The sequence below is a fragment of the Tetranychus urticae genome, chromosome 2 (assembly GCF_039701765.1).
Source record: "Tetranychus urticae isolate SD_2017Ah chromosome 2, NJAU_TeUrti_SD_1.0, whole genome shotgun sequence".
Taxonomy (NCBI): domain Eukaryota; kingdom Metazoa; phylum Arthropoda; class Arachnida; order Trombidiformes; family Tetranychidae; genus Tetranychus; species Tetranychus urticae.
The window spans coordinates 5,532,723-5,547,261 of NC_142959.1; the positions used below are offsets into that span (position 1 = coordinate 5,532,723).

Genomic DNA, 14,539 nt, shown 5'->3' on the forward strand with positions numbered 1-14,539 from the left:
CAACGTTTTCTGAGTATCTGAATATTTCTTGTTCATTAGTTTTTATCAACATTTTTCCTTTTCAACTCTTTTTTTTTCTTGCTCACTGGCAAGGCTGGGAGTGTGAGGCAAGATGTTACTGTTATGATGATGATGATGATGGTGAAGGAAAGTGAACCCTGGAGTCACAATTAGCAATGAAAGTTAAGCTCAACTGGATGGAGTGAGATAATATGAATCAGGTGAAAGCGTAATTCAGTACAAGTTGAGTTGCAGTAGTAAGTCATGTTGTATTATTATTACAATAATAATAACCTCAAGGGAATGGGAAGAAACAGTTTTCATTCCTAATGGCGTTCAGTTTTAATCTCAACTGTTTTATGTCTTTTTTTCAGTTTTATACACAAATACATGTAGATATTGTGATACATGGGACTGTGTCTGTTTGTGTTAACTGGTTCATGGGAAACATGAGGATTGCAATTAGCTTGAGAGAATCCAGAAAATCTAATCTATGTTTCACTTGAATTGAAAACAGTCTTGCAGTCAAATTAATGGCAACCAAGACAAAAGTGTTTATTAAACAGATCAACTTTACTAAAGTGAAAAAGTTTACAGTCGACTTGAGTTAGTTGAAATTCAAGTTATCACAAGTCACATAGAGTCACCTTACCTTGCAACTTCAATCAACCGGCAACCTCTGCTTGATTAGGAGCAAACTTTTGCCTAAACTTGCCCCAAACTCAGAACCAAGACTCAGTTCAAATTCATCTTTCATTTTGAGTTTCGCTTTACATTCAATGCTAAGAAGGATATCAAAATGAACAAAGCAAATTGCCTATTCTTAGATGACTTTAAATAATTTTTTCTCATGCGCAAATACAAACGTTCGATATTTGACTATTTTTGCTTCAATTTTTTCCGTTTTACTTCAAGTAGAAAAGAGCATTGCTTATTGTGTATCTCAATTAAGTTTCTTTTATACCACGACCTAGAACTTTATCTACTTTTTACCAACTTGACAACCTTAAATTTTGAATGAAAATTGTTTCGATTTGGTAGTAATTTTTGCAATTGATACTTTTTATTTAAGTTTCGATTCAGTTTGTGTTCAATTCATAAGACTTTGTGTAGAACTGCAAGTCAAATCATTTAAACAAGTGAAAACAGAGTAAGAATAAGTCAGTTTAAAACGAATTTCCAGCCAATTTCTTTGAGTTAAAACAGAAAACTGTGAGAAAAGCCAATTTCTGATTGCTTTTGTGCTCGAGTTGAGACAGATTCCAACTCAAATTTCACTGACAAGCTAATCAGTTAAGCTTTAAAATTTTATTTCGACTGAATGTTAACCTAGAAAAGATGCACATCCAACACTTGACCATTATGATTGAGATGAGTCTTGTAAAGGGTTTAAAGTGATTGATTTTCTTGTTGACATCGTAACATTGCTTTCAATATTAAAACACTAGTTCTACATGAATAATGAATATTGAAAATTGATTGAAAATTTATTTTCTCTTTTCTTCTTTTCCAATATTCTGGAACATTTTCCCTTTATAAATTATCAATGAATATCATTTTCTTTCCCTTCCCTTTATCATTATGTGAATCATGTTGTTGTTAATAAGTTTTGAAAGAAAAAAAGTTTTTTCCTCAAAAAAGCAAAGAATATCATTACCAAATGAAAAGGGCAACAAAGACGAAGCAAATTTTTGATCAAAAAGAGCGAATGATAATGAAGAGAAAGAGTCAGAAATGATGAAAAAGGATGAGAATGTCAATGAGTAAAATGCGGTTGATAAATTTCGTCTTTTCACTTGGAATTTTCTTCGATTTTCATTTTCAAATTCAACTCACGATCAACTTTTCTTTACCTTATTTTGTTGTTGTTTACTTGTCATCAAATAATAAAACAAAGCGCATTGAAACACCTTTAATTTGATGACATTTTCATTCTCAATAATCATCAGAACAGGACAGAAAATCGAAGATTTGATAGAAAATAAATAAATTTGATCAATTGATCAACAACGAATTCAGAAACGCGAAAATCGATTGTTGACCGCAAGACTAAAAGTGCTTCTGAATTCAACTGAAAGTCAACTCATTTGTCCAACAATCTTTTGATTCTTAATTTCATTTTGCATTTTCCTTGTTGAACCAGAATTGATAGAAACGTGAAAAGAGCAAAATTGTTTCATGAAAAGCTGTATTTACTTTTTCCATTTTTACATGATAAATGTTTTGAGAGGAAAATGAAAACAAATTAGTTGATCAACTTGAAAACAATGGAAAGGTAAACATTTTCATTAGTAAATAAAAGTGAAACAAATGCTGAAAATTTATTTTCCTTGTTTTGCTGCCAGCTTTTATTGCTATTACATTTTTAATATAAACTGAAATGGTTCAAGTTTTAGAAACAAAATCAACAGAGGAAAGGTTAAGTTAATGAGAAGGGTAAAGGATATTCTCATAAGAATAAAGGTTAATATTGTATTCTTTTGTTGCCATGTTAAACTTTAATGGCTTTTCATTTATTTATGGATATTAATTGTTTTGCTTTCAGTTTACCTTCAATCAACTCAGAGTTGAACGAGAAACTCAAGACTTTTCCACTTCCAAATTGACCAAAATCAATTTCATTACAAACATTAGACTTTTCAAACAAGAAAATCTCTAAAAATTGAAAAGCATATTCACTTGAAGCCAACAATTTACTTTACTCAACTTCATTCCAACAGAAGCGATCTTTTTCAAAGGTTCTAATTTAATGTCATTTTCTTGTCGTTTCAGGTACAATTGATTTACTGTTAACTTATCCTGTGTCGAGCAACTCGACGGAAATGATTTTACCAACCAATGCGAGTGTCAATATACTCTTTGGCGATGGTTCAACCTATGAATGGATTGTACCTGAGAAATGGTCAGAATTGCCTAATGGCGAGAAAATATTTTCTCATCGTTACAAGTACCAAGGTCACTACAAGATAATTGCAACCATGTTGAACTTGGTTTCAACTTTAACCCTGAAAACGGACATCTTTCTCTTACGACGAATCACTGGATTCTGGTTGGAAACTTATACTTTACCGGCAAACAAAAAGTTTAGCTCAACCGAATCAAAGTTACCCAATGAAATTGAGGGTAAAAGGATTGATGAGGAGGAAAGCAATTCAGATAATACTTTAACAACTTCCAATCGACATAAATTATCCATTGGAAGTCAAGTAAAGTTTACGTTTAACCAAACCACTGGTGATGTTGATAAATATATTGTTTATCTTAATGAAAAACTTCTCAAAGAGACACCGAACAACAAATTCCTTTTTACCGGAAAAAAGGTAAATAATGAATGAAACGAAGAGAAAATCAGAAAAAAACTAAACATTCGTAGTTGGTAAAGGCAGGGAGAAGAAGAAGCCAAAAAGAAGAAGAAAAAATTGTCAATTCTTTACTTCATCTTCATTATCATTATGATTCTTACCTTTTTCATGTTCAATCTTGTGTTTATCGTTAGTCTCAATATTCATTCTGAGCATCATCATGATTCTCTTAACCACATTGGTGAACCTTGTTTCAGCTCATTTCGTTTGTCAAAAGTGAATATTTTTAGCTGATCGAAGATCATTTTTTTTCTTCTTCCACCAAATCTCAGCCTATTAATATTAATATTGAGAATTTCATTTCTCCCTGAAAAATGAAAAGTGCAACTTCTTCTCTCTCCTTCAACTCAATCAAGTTCACTTCAACATTCAAATCCAAATATATTGGGATTAATATTTGTATATATGAATGATAATACTCTTGATAATATGCAAGTTATCATTTAACTTTGGACGTAAAACAGGGGAAAGCGAAAAAAAGAGAAAAGCAAAGTCACTTTCTCTTCTCATTTCAATCATGAATTTTCTCGATTCTCTCAATCATTCAAATGTATTCATCCTGAAATCGAACAGAATGTAAACAGATAATCATGAATTTTTATTCTTTCGTCTTGAACTTTTTCCATCAAACAGAATCATCTCCAAGTTGAGTAATTATTAATGCTACAAATTGCTACTTTCAAGTTGCAAGAATTGAACAAAATTGAAAAGTTGAAGAAAAAAATCCAAGTAAAATGTTCAGCTTGCAACGAAAATATTGTTTGGAGTAAAAAAAGGTTGGACTGATAGCATTTCCATTAACTTGGAGTTTGTAAGATGATAATGATAAAGTAAGCTTATCAATGACCTTAAGGAAGGCAAAGATGAAGTCCCTTTAGAGACGAGAAGGGTATTCATTTTTGTTAACATTCTTCTTGGTTAATGGTTAGTCTCTTTTTTCAACCTCATTTTCTGTCAATCTTTTTCTTTGTTCATCAACTTTTTTATCTTCAACACACACACATGAAACTCATGAAATCACAATTTTCCTTCTTTCCATCAATAACTTTGAACTTGGCGGAAAAGTTCAACTTGACAATTAGCTTTAATTTGAAATGAGAAAAGTTTCACCTAAAAAATTCACCCAGTTGAACATCATTTTGGATTGGAAAAAAATCTGAATGGAAATTTTTCTCTTCGTTTTATTCGAAACTTTTCATGATTCAAGGAATGCACTTTAAAGGTTAAACGAAGTTGAACATTTGTGAACAATTAGTTGGAACAATCAATCAGAAGGGTTAAATTTCCAAGTTAATTGAACCCATTCTGCATTCTAATTACATTTCAAGTTGTTCGTATTCCATGATAATCAACAATCTTATTCATCAAGGTGTGGCTATTTGCATGATAAATTGAATTGAACTTTTTTTTCTTTTTCTCTTTTCTCTTCTTCTTTGAAAATAAGAAGGCAAAGAGAGAAAAAGAAACTAAATTTTTCATTTTCTTTTGAATAATTTTTCAATTCTGTCATATTATCATGATATAAATGATTCCTTTATTTGACAGTAATTATTCAATGAAATATTATCTCAACAAAAACAAACATTTATTATTTATCATTTGACAAAAAAAGAGTAACGAGAAAAGATGAAAAATTTTGGCTCAATGAAACTCTCCTGTCTCATTTAGTTCAATGTTACCAGATGAACATTGATTATTCAAATGCTGGGAATGAAACTTTAAAAAATGCTATTCTGCACATTCAAGGGTTAACCATACTTGATCTGTTTAAAAATAAACTCATTAATAGTCAAAAGTCAATAGATGCAAGTTTAGTTGAACGATTAAGTCGTCATTTTATTATCAATTATTGTCGATGCAAGTCCAAGAATGGATTCCCAGTCATTCCATGACTATTTCCCTGTTGATAATTCAATCTATATCAAACTTTGTCATCTATATCTTAACATTTCCTTTGTCAGAATGGGATGCAATTGTATTTCGCTTGTTTTTCCCTTTTTGCAATTCTCATCAGAACAAATATGGAGCTTTCCATTCAACAAGGGAATGAGAATTGATAATAATATGAGATAATAAATTGATATTCTAAAATAGAAATGATAAAATATCATAATTCTGGTGATAACTTTGCTTTTCAACATTCTTCTATTCCTGCAACTTTATATTAATAAATATTGAATTAGTTTTTTTTCGCTCTCTCTTTCTGCACTCCTCATTATTCCAAGGCTATTGAAATTTATTGGTTATAACAATGTCTAGTGATACCAAGGGTAATAATAGTGATGATATCAATAATATTAATAACAATAATGATAATGATAATGATGATCATGAGGAGGGTAACGAAGGGTTGAATGAATATTTATATTTATAATATTGACCGAGAATGTATTTTCTTGATAATGTTATTATTTAGCTTCTTTTTATACCTTGACTTTCATTGATATTGTAATTACATGTTACATCTTTTATTATGCATTAGACCATTTAATATTATGTATATAATATCGTTACGGTTTATTGATTTAAGTGATTGGGAGGAAACAATTTTTAATTGTTTCTTGTTAACAGCAATTTCGTTTTTTTGTTTCTTCTTCATTGGCATTTCCAGGGAAGGAAGTGCAGGGAGTGAAATGCAGGGAATGAGTATCAGGGAGCGAATGCTAAGTCTTGAGATATACAAAGTAAGCACTGGGAGTGAGATCAGGGAGTGAATTCTGGGAGTGAGTCTCAGGGAGGGAATGCTAGGACTTGAGTGTTCAAAAGATACAAAGTGAGCTCTGGGAGTGAATTCCAGGAAAGAGTTGTAGAGTCAGATTGGGGCGAAGTTGAATGAGATGAAAATTGAGTTAAGATAAGAATGATTAGATTGAGAATATTGAACAGCCAATTGATTCAACATGCTCTTTGGTCAGCTCGATTTATCTGATTGTCATGTAAATTAACAGTCAGACTTGATCGATATAAGATTCAGTTCAACTTTGCACTTTACGTTTTTTTTCTTGTGTTAGTTTTTTCTTTTCCTCTTTCGTTACTCCCATTTTTCTTCCTATTTTCTGTCTCTTCATCTGCATCTCATCTTCATCTTATCTCGATCTTTTTCTAGTACTTTTTTTCTTGCTTACTTGTTCGTTGTTCAAGTGTGTTTACATTATTATCTGACAGATTGATTTTGGTTAGAATTGAAAAGGATGGAATGTAGATTGAGAGGGAAGGTTGAGAAAAAATGCTGAAAGAGGAAAGGGAAAGAGAAGAGAGAAAGGCTAGATTTGTTGATTAGGATGGGAACAGCATGAGATTGACAGTCTGAATGGCTTAATAAGGAGATCCACTTATATTAAGATTCACTTAATCAAAATTGGCGAGCAAATGATTGTAATATTAATCAAACCAATTTCTATCTTTTATTATTAATCAATATTGCGATTCTCAATATGTGAATCCATTACATAGGAACTTTTTTGTTCATCATTTTTGCTCATAAATCTCAACATTTCCATCTCTATTCCAGCAAATTCATATGCTCATTTATGATAATCATAAACATAAGATATGAAAATAGCCAGCATAACTAGATCTGAAACTGAAATCAATCAGTTTGTCTTGAATTAATTCCAACCAAATATCAATTCTCATTGATTGGTATTGAATTACACCAATTGCAAGAAAATCACAATACAGAACATTTTCAATTTGATTATTGAGCATTTTATCCATCAACTAATAATATCATTGAACACATCTTAAGTCTTTCGTTTATCAAGTTTTATCGTTAAGATTGAAGTTTGTCAAGGAAAGTTTTGGGTTCATTTTGTTTTGGATTGAACTTTTGTTGAGTTGAACTTGAAATGCAAACTTTATGAAAGAATGTAATTAATGAAAAAAGCTCATTTCAAAATTCATATTTATCTTTTACTTTTACTTTCGCTTTAGCCTGGTTGGCATAATTTCACATTCTATGCGTACAACAAAATTCAAGGGCGAACCGATCCAGTTTATCGAAACCTTTACTTTATGAAACCAGTTTCTGGTCTCGAGTTGCTCGATGTAAGTGTCGATGTGACTAAACCAGCCAACAAAATATTGCAAATAAATTTACGCGAGATTGGCACTGATTCGTGTGTGGCCATACTTTACGGAGACTCGATGCCGTTCCATAAATCGGCTTCTCTTTTTGGATCTCCTGAAGATTGCTCTGAAGGTTTTCCCAACATTGAAGTTGCCCATTATAGTGACATTAATGAGACCATGATAGCACCCTATGATTATACTGGCGGACCTGGTGACTATGTGGTTACGGCAAAGGCATGGAATGCAGTTAGTGGAACGATATCAACGCAACTAACCATAACTGTACTCGAAATTGATTGTTATGTTCCCGAAGTAATAATATACAATCCATCGACCAACTATTCGCTTGCAACTCAAGTATGGAAATCAAAGCCAGTTCAACTTTACTCACTGGCCAAGGTTGACTGTAATGCTTCCATTACGGTAAACAAGTATTGGCAGTGTTACTCCATCAATGAAGAAACGGGTGAACAAGGTGAACCCATAGACCTATCCATGCTCGACTCGTATCGTAAAACAGTCCTCTATGTGCCACCCTTTTTCCTATCTCAAGGGTTGTACTCTTTTCGTTTTGTGGTTGATCTAAATAATCTTGAGCCACATCCTTTGCTACCCTTTTCTGGGCATGCATCGACTTATATACGCATTGTGAGGTCACCGATTATTGGTAAAATGACTGCAGGAGCCGAGAGTCGAGCCATTCGTGGAATGGGACAGCAACTTAAACTTGCACCTGGAATCTATTCAATAGATCCAGATGATGATAGCAATAAAAACTTCAACATAATCTGGTATTGCCGTCGATTACCAAATGAAAAGTTGTTTGAATCAAATGAAAACAAGGAAGAAGAAACGGAAGAGAAAGATGATGCAAAGAAGAGCACCAAAAATGACGAGGACGTTGAAAGAGATGACGCTGTCGAGGAAGAGGCTGATGAAGAAAAATCAAGTGGTAAAGCAAAGGGCAAAGGCAAGCGTGGAGGTGGATCGAGTGAGGAAGAGATGGCAGTATCAAATCCTCTCTGGGAAAGACCAGCCTTTATGGAAGACATGGGTGGTTGCTTTGGTAAAGGTCCAGGTCGAATCAATATAACGGACAAGTCGATTGAATGGCCAACTTCAGTCTTTTACGCTGCTGGGTTTACCTACGAAATTGTAGTCAAGATTGATCCACCTGACCGGGAGCCCTCTTGGTCTGGTATTCAATTGGTACTCCTTGAACGAACACCTCCTTCGATAACCATTCAATGTCAGACACCTTCTCTATGCTATCCACACGTACCTCTGGGTCAGAAAATTAATCCAGTTCGAGTGGGTCTGGTTGGTGTTTGCAATGAAGACTGTGATGGAACACTGCTCTACGAGTGGACCATATTTGGTATCGACTCTGTTTCAGGAGAGGAAAACTTGTTGACCGATGCAGCAAACTATGTGGTTGGCTCAAACGATGTCAAAATGGCTTTGGGCAAAGAGTTTTTCGATCGCTATTATCCAAAGTACGGTGACTTTTTTGCCAAACTTGCGGTAATCAATGAACGCGGAGATCGCGGTGAATCAGACATTTTCTTGCACATTAACAAGCCACCAACTGGAGGCGATTGCAACATGACTTCGACTGGTCATTATGCTCTGCTTGATAAGCACATGATCAACTGTTACAACTGGTACGATCCCGAGTACAAGCCAATTGAATATTATGGCTTTTGGATAATGTCAAAAGCCAAGGGTTCAATTTCATTCCTTTCTTATGGTCCTGAACGAAAGGCAACACTGGTCTTACCTCCGGGTGAGTTTCTGGTTGGAGTTGATATAAAGGACAAGGAAGGTGCTCTGACTCGACATGCAATTACCAATTTAACTCTAATACCACCAACTCAGCAACAGTTTGATGCCTTCATGGAGCTTAAACAATTGGAGAATGCTGATGCTGCTGGAGATCAATCAAGAATGTCAATGATTTCTCAAGCTGTTTCAGCCTTAATGAATATTGATTTGGTGGATGAAACTTTGTTGGAAGCGACAACAACAACAACAACAACAACAACCACAACCACAACAATGAAACCAACAACTGGCAATGGAACCATATTTGCCCAGAAAAGTGAAGCCAAGATTGAAGAGGAGGTTAAAACTCGATCAAAGATGTTTCAATCGGTTGAAAATATCATGAATGTTGACACGTTAAACAGCTTGGAAACCATTGGATCAGTCTTGTCCGCCATCTCGGGTCGTGGTAAGGGCATTGATAATGAGGCTAAACACACTGTTATACGCTTGTTAAACAAGACAATCAATATGGCATCAACACTGGAAGTTGAATCTCCTCAACAATTGATTGACTTTTGCATGTTTGCAGTGGGCACAATGGGAGCAATTGTCAATGTAAGTGTTCATGAATCAACCTTTAAACATGATTACCTTTCAACTGGCAACAAAACTAATTACATTCCAATTGGAATGTGAAAACAATTTTTCAATCTTTTCCCATTTACCAACAGCGAATGACTGAACAATTGATCAAAAAAGTTGTACTTCCAACTGATCGCTCAAAAGCCTGGGGAATCGAGTATGAAGTTGAACCGCCCGACTATGGTGAAGCTAAAGGTAAATGTTCTTTTCGTTTATTTTCATTTTCTTTTTCACTTTCAATTCGAAAGGAAAAAGTTCCATTTTACTAAACTTGTCAATAATTTGTGTCCAACAGTCAGTTTAACAAGCAGCATTTGTCTTAATTAGGAGACTTGGAATTGACCAGATAAGTTGAAGTGAGTTTTAACTTGGAGTCAAGGCAAAGGGAGAGAATAGAGTTTGAATGGAAGGAGAAAATTGACTGAGAAAAGATGAAAATTGTTCAGAAAATAGACTGATAATGCTGATGAGAATGGTTGAAGATGAGGATGAAAAGGATGGGTTGAAGGAATGAAGAAAAGAAGAAACGGAAATGAAGAAATTTTCGTTTACGAGTGAGGAAAAGGTTGTTTATTGCAAGATATTCAAGTGAAGTAGCTTTTTGTCTCATTTCCTTGGTTTTACTTTACTTCCGATGATGAGCAAGACCAACTTATCATCTTAAAGTCTCATCACCAACTTTTACTTCATTCATCATCTTCAATCTTCTCATTTCAACCAACTTCAACGAATTCTTCTTCTCTCTAACCAATTTCATTCTCTTTTTTTACCATTTTATTTCCTGTTTCCGTTTCTGTTCAACTTTTCGTATTGTTTTTAAACTTTATTAATATCACGACAAAGCACAGTTTTATTGTTATCGAGTAAAGTTTCAATTGAGTTAGAGATTGCAATTACAATAGTTAAGATGATCGAAGATGAAGCAAAGTGAAAACAACAAGTTTTCAACTTTTACGGAAAAGTTACTTTTTCTGATCAAATAAATTAATCTTTTACCAATAAAATGATAGACTTTGTTCAAGTTTCGTCAAGTCACTTGAAGCTCGATTTGAATCAAGCCTAAGGTAAGGATGAAGAGAAAACAAGAAGAGAAAAATCGTAAGAAATTCGTTTCAAACAAACTGCTTCATAAATTTTTCTACTAATAATCAACATTCGAGAACAAATTCTAAACTTGTTCTCGACTTATCGAGTTCTGTTGATGTTTTAACAAGTAATGCAAATACCGATTTGAAGTCGGATGTACTTAAAGATAACGAAAGCCCGAAGAAATACTTGCAATAAAAAGAAATTCCAGAAACAAGAATTAAACAAATCACATTTAGTTTCTTTTAAAGTTCATCTAACAATTTTATGAACTTTAAGAGAAACTAAATGAATTCTGAAGATCGAGTTATTTTTCTTGTCTCAATGCTTGATGTTTCTGCAATTGTAAATTCATTGATTAGAGTATGGAATGAGAATTTGGGAAAATCTTTTTCGTCTCAGTTTGAATTCTTGGATCAGCATCAAGAGAACCTTGGTGAGATCGTTTTGCTCTGACAATTTAGTTCAAAAAGAAATGTAATATTGTAAGAACATAATGATTGCAATAAAAAGAGAATGAGTTTTGTTTGGACTTTTTAATTTTATGTGACTTGAATACAAGTTTAACCCTCCGTTGCTACTCTTAGACTTTTTTGTCCAAAATAATTTTTGAATGTTAATAAAATCAAAACCTTATGAGTTAGAAACTTTTGACTCCGGAACATTGTCAATCATAGATATGAGTGTGTACATCTCGAAAACAAAGAGTATGGACATTATAGTTTACCTGTAATATTGATATAAAGAGTGACTAGCACGGTCAAAGACAAAAAAGTCACAAGAGTAGCTTTGCGTAAATGCACTGCCAAAGCTACGGAGCAATAAAATTCTCTTTTATTTTTTTGACCACTTTATTGCTTTTTTGTAACAACTCACAAAAAGAGTCATCAATAGCTTATACAAGCCTTTCCGTAAGAAAAAGCGAAGATAATTAGCAAAGAGAGGGCAAAGGTCAAATCAACTTTTTTGGTTTTATGATGGTAACAACTATCTCAGTTTTTGATTTTGAAAATTTTGAGATCGGGCTGAATATGTTTTACGAGAAAGAAGCATTTGAATTGAATGTAAAATCAATGAAGATACCAATATAGTTTTATCAATAAAAGCAATTAAAGTCAAAGGTGCATTAAATAATGAACAACCATTGATCAAAATTTATTAAATGTCACTAACTTTTGATTATGGATTTCAATAGATTAAAATATGCTCTAGAAGATACATTTAGTGGCATCTCAATATCTATTGCGGTTTTTTGATACGAAAATGAGAAAATTCTAGGATTAAAATGAGTTAGACTGCCATAGCAAGATTTCAAGCAAAACTCAAAATTTCAATAGATTTGAGAAAAGTCAAAAAAGTCAAAAAAGTCAAACATAAGACACAGAAACCAAAAAAGCAATAAAAAAGAGAACTGACAAAATTTTGGTCAAAAGTTAGGGTCAGGGTCAACGCTACCCCCATTTTACAACTTTTGCCTCTCATTTACTTCTTACTGCTGTTAAGGCTACGGACAGTTTTGTCCAAAGAGTAGCATATTTGTGACTTTTTTTAAGAGTAGCAACGGAGGGTTAAGAAAACTTTGAAAAAGTAAAAGTTAAAGTTTTAAGGGATTAATGAATTCAGCATGGAATGGTTCCAGGAAACCAAAGCTCAATGAAACAATGATGTCAGTAATGAGAAAGTTTTGATAATTTAATTGTGACAATGATTATAACGAGTGACAAATGTTGATACAAAAGTTGATCATGGTTTACTTTTCATCTATTAACATGTTAAAAAAGTGTTTGTGAGGGAAAAAAATGATGAAACTTTGTGCTCTTTATTAGGGTTGATGAGACAATGGGAATTATGTGAACACTGAACAACCAGAATGCCTTTGAAGAAACAGGCTCAATAACAAATGAGTCTCATCAGTTTCTTTTATCATAACCATCATCATCATGAACAATTATTGATATGAGGCGTATCTTTCTCCTTCATCTGCTAATAATATCACATCAACAATACCAGCCGTGAAAACATTTTTTTCAACATTTGTTAACATTTAATACCATCTCTGGCAATGTTATCCTGAATAGCATCGCAATTGTAAGAGATGAACATTGATTTGTATTTTTATCAGAATTTGTTCTTTTGCCTTTTTTTCTTCTTCTCCCAATTGTCATTTTTTGCATCATTTTGTTGCCTCCTGCATATTCCCTGTAATCATTAATTGCAACTGCAAAATTGGCTGCATCAACGTGATTCGCTATAGTTTAGGCAAGCTGAACAATCCATGGTAAATGATGTTCATTGAATGAGCTGAAAAGGCAAAAAATAAGAGTTATTAATAGAAAAACAAAAGAATATCATTGTGACAGTTTCACTCAGAATCTTCACATGAGATACAGAATGAGGATCTCGATACATTTATCAGACTATAATTTCAAGCGATGGTTCATATTGTGATAAAACATGAATATAAGCGAAGAAAATGCAGGGAATGGAAAATGCTGAGAGTAAAAAGCTCTAAAATCTTAGGTTCAAGTTTCTCTAATTTCTCGCTTAATGAATATTATTCTGAGAATTTTAGTGACGAATTATTTAGTTCTCGATTTTTTATTAATGATTGTGCTATAAGGTACGAAACTTATTTTGTGTAAGATATTGAAATGTCCAGATCTTAAACGGAGTGAGTTGAGTTGATGAAGTGACAATATCGAACTGGAACGCCTGGGAGTGAAGAGCCATTCTCTGCATATTCATCACTTTTGATAATTCCAAATATATCAATTAATGAAGATAGAATGAAAAAAGGTAAATTGATATTTTTTCGTTTCTCTTTTTCAACGTTTCACTCCCAGTCAATTTTATCCTCTATCAAAATAAAGACTAATAGAAAGGGAGAAAAATAAATGAAATAAATGATGGCACGATATAATGTTCAACATTGCGTGATCAAGTTTCAATATTTATTTGTTTTCAATTCCCATGGTGTAAAGGTGTGCTCATGATAAGGATGGAAATTGAATTGTTTTTTCTTTTCCTTTCATTTTCTTCTTCATGCGACCTTTCTTTTTACTTGCCAGGACAAACATGATAAACATTGTTGATTAAAGGTTGAATTATGAAGAGTCGAGTTATTATACAAAAATAATGGAAAGCAAAAAATGAACAAGAAAATTGTCGGAATTTGTTTATCACATTTAAATCTTGGCCAACCTCATGAATGGCAAATGCACAACAAAAGGCACTTTTGTTTGATTCAAACTCTTTTCACCTTGCAAACAAAATATCTGATTGCAACGTTTTTCCCTGTAAATTCAACTCATTTAATTTGATTACATTTTCCTCTGTTCATCATTTTACCAACTAATTTTACTGTGCATTATTACATTTTCATTATTACGTTATTTTCACTTTTTTTTGCTTGTTCTGTTCATTGCATGAGAGAGGAAAAACATTTCTCTTGTTACATGAGCTCATCTTTTGTTCACTTGTTTATTTATTTATATATTTTTGTCGCACTCCCTGTTTAACTCCCATTGTTATTCCAGTCACAATGATATCTGTCGCCAGTCAAAAACTAAAAGACAAAATATGTTTTCACATATAATCATGAAGAGAGATAA

The 14,539-nt window shown here is 33.0% G+C and overlaps 1 protein-coding gene across 1 annotated transcript in view; it reads left to right on the plus strand.

Annotated features, from left to right (window-relative positions):
* LOC107366398 (uncharacterized) overlaps positions 1 to 14,539 on the plus strand; it is a 40,559-nt gene that overhangs the window by 5,314 nt on the left and 20,706 nt on the right. The window contains exons 3-5 of the mRNA XM_025161737.2: positions 2,773 to 3,320; positions 7,296 to 9,815; positions 9,932 to 10,037. Coding sequence (XP_025017505.2) covers positions 2,773 to 3,320; positions 7,296 to 9,815; positions 9,932 to 10,037 — 3,174 coding nt within the window. The remainder of the gene's footprint in view (positions 1 to 2,772; positions 3,321 to 7,295; positions 9,816 to 9,931; positions 10,038 to 14,539) is intronic.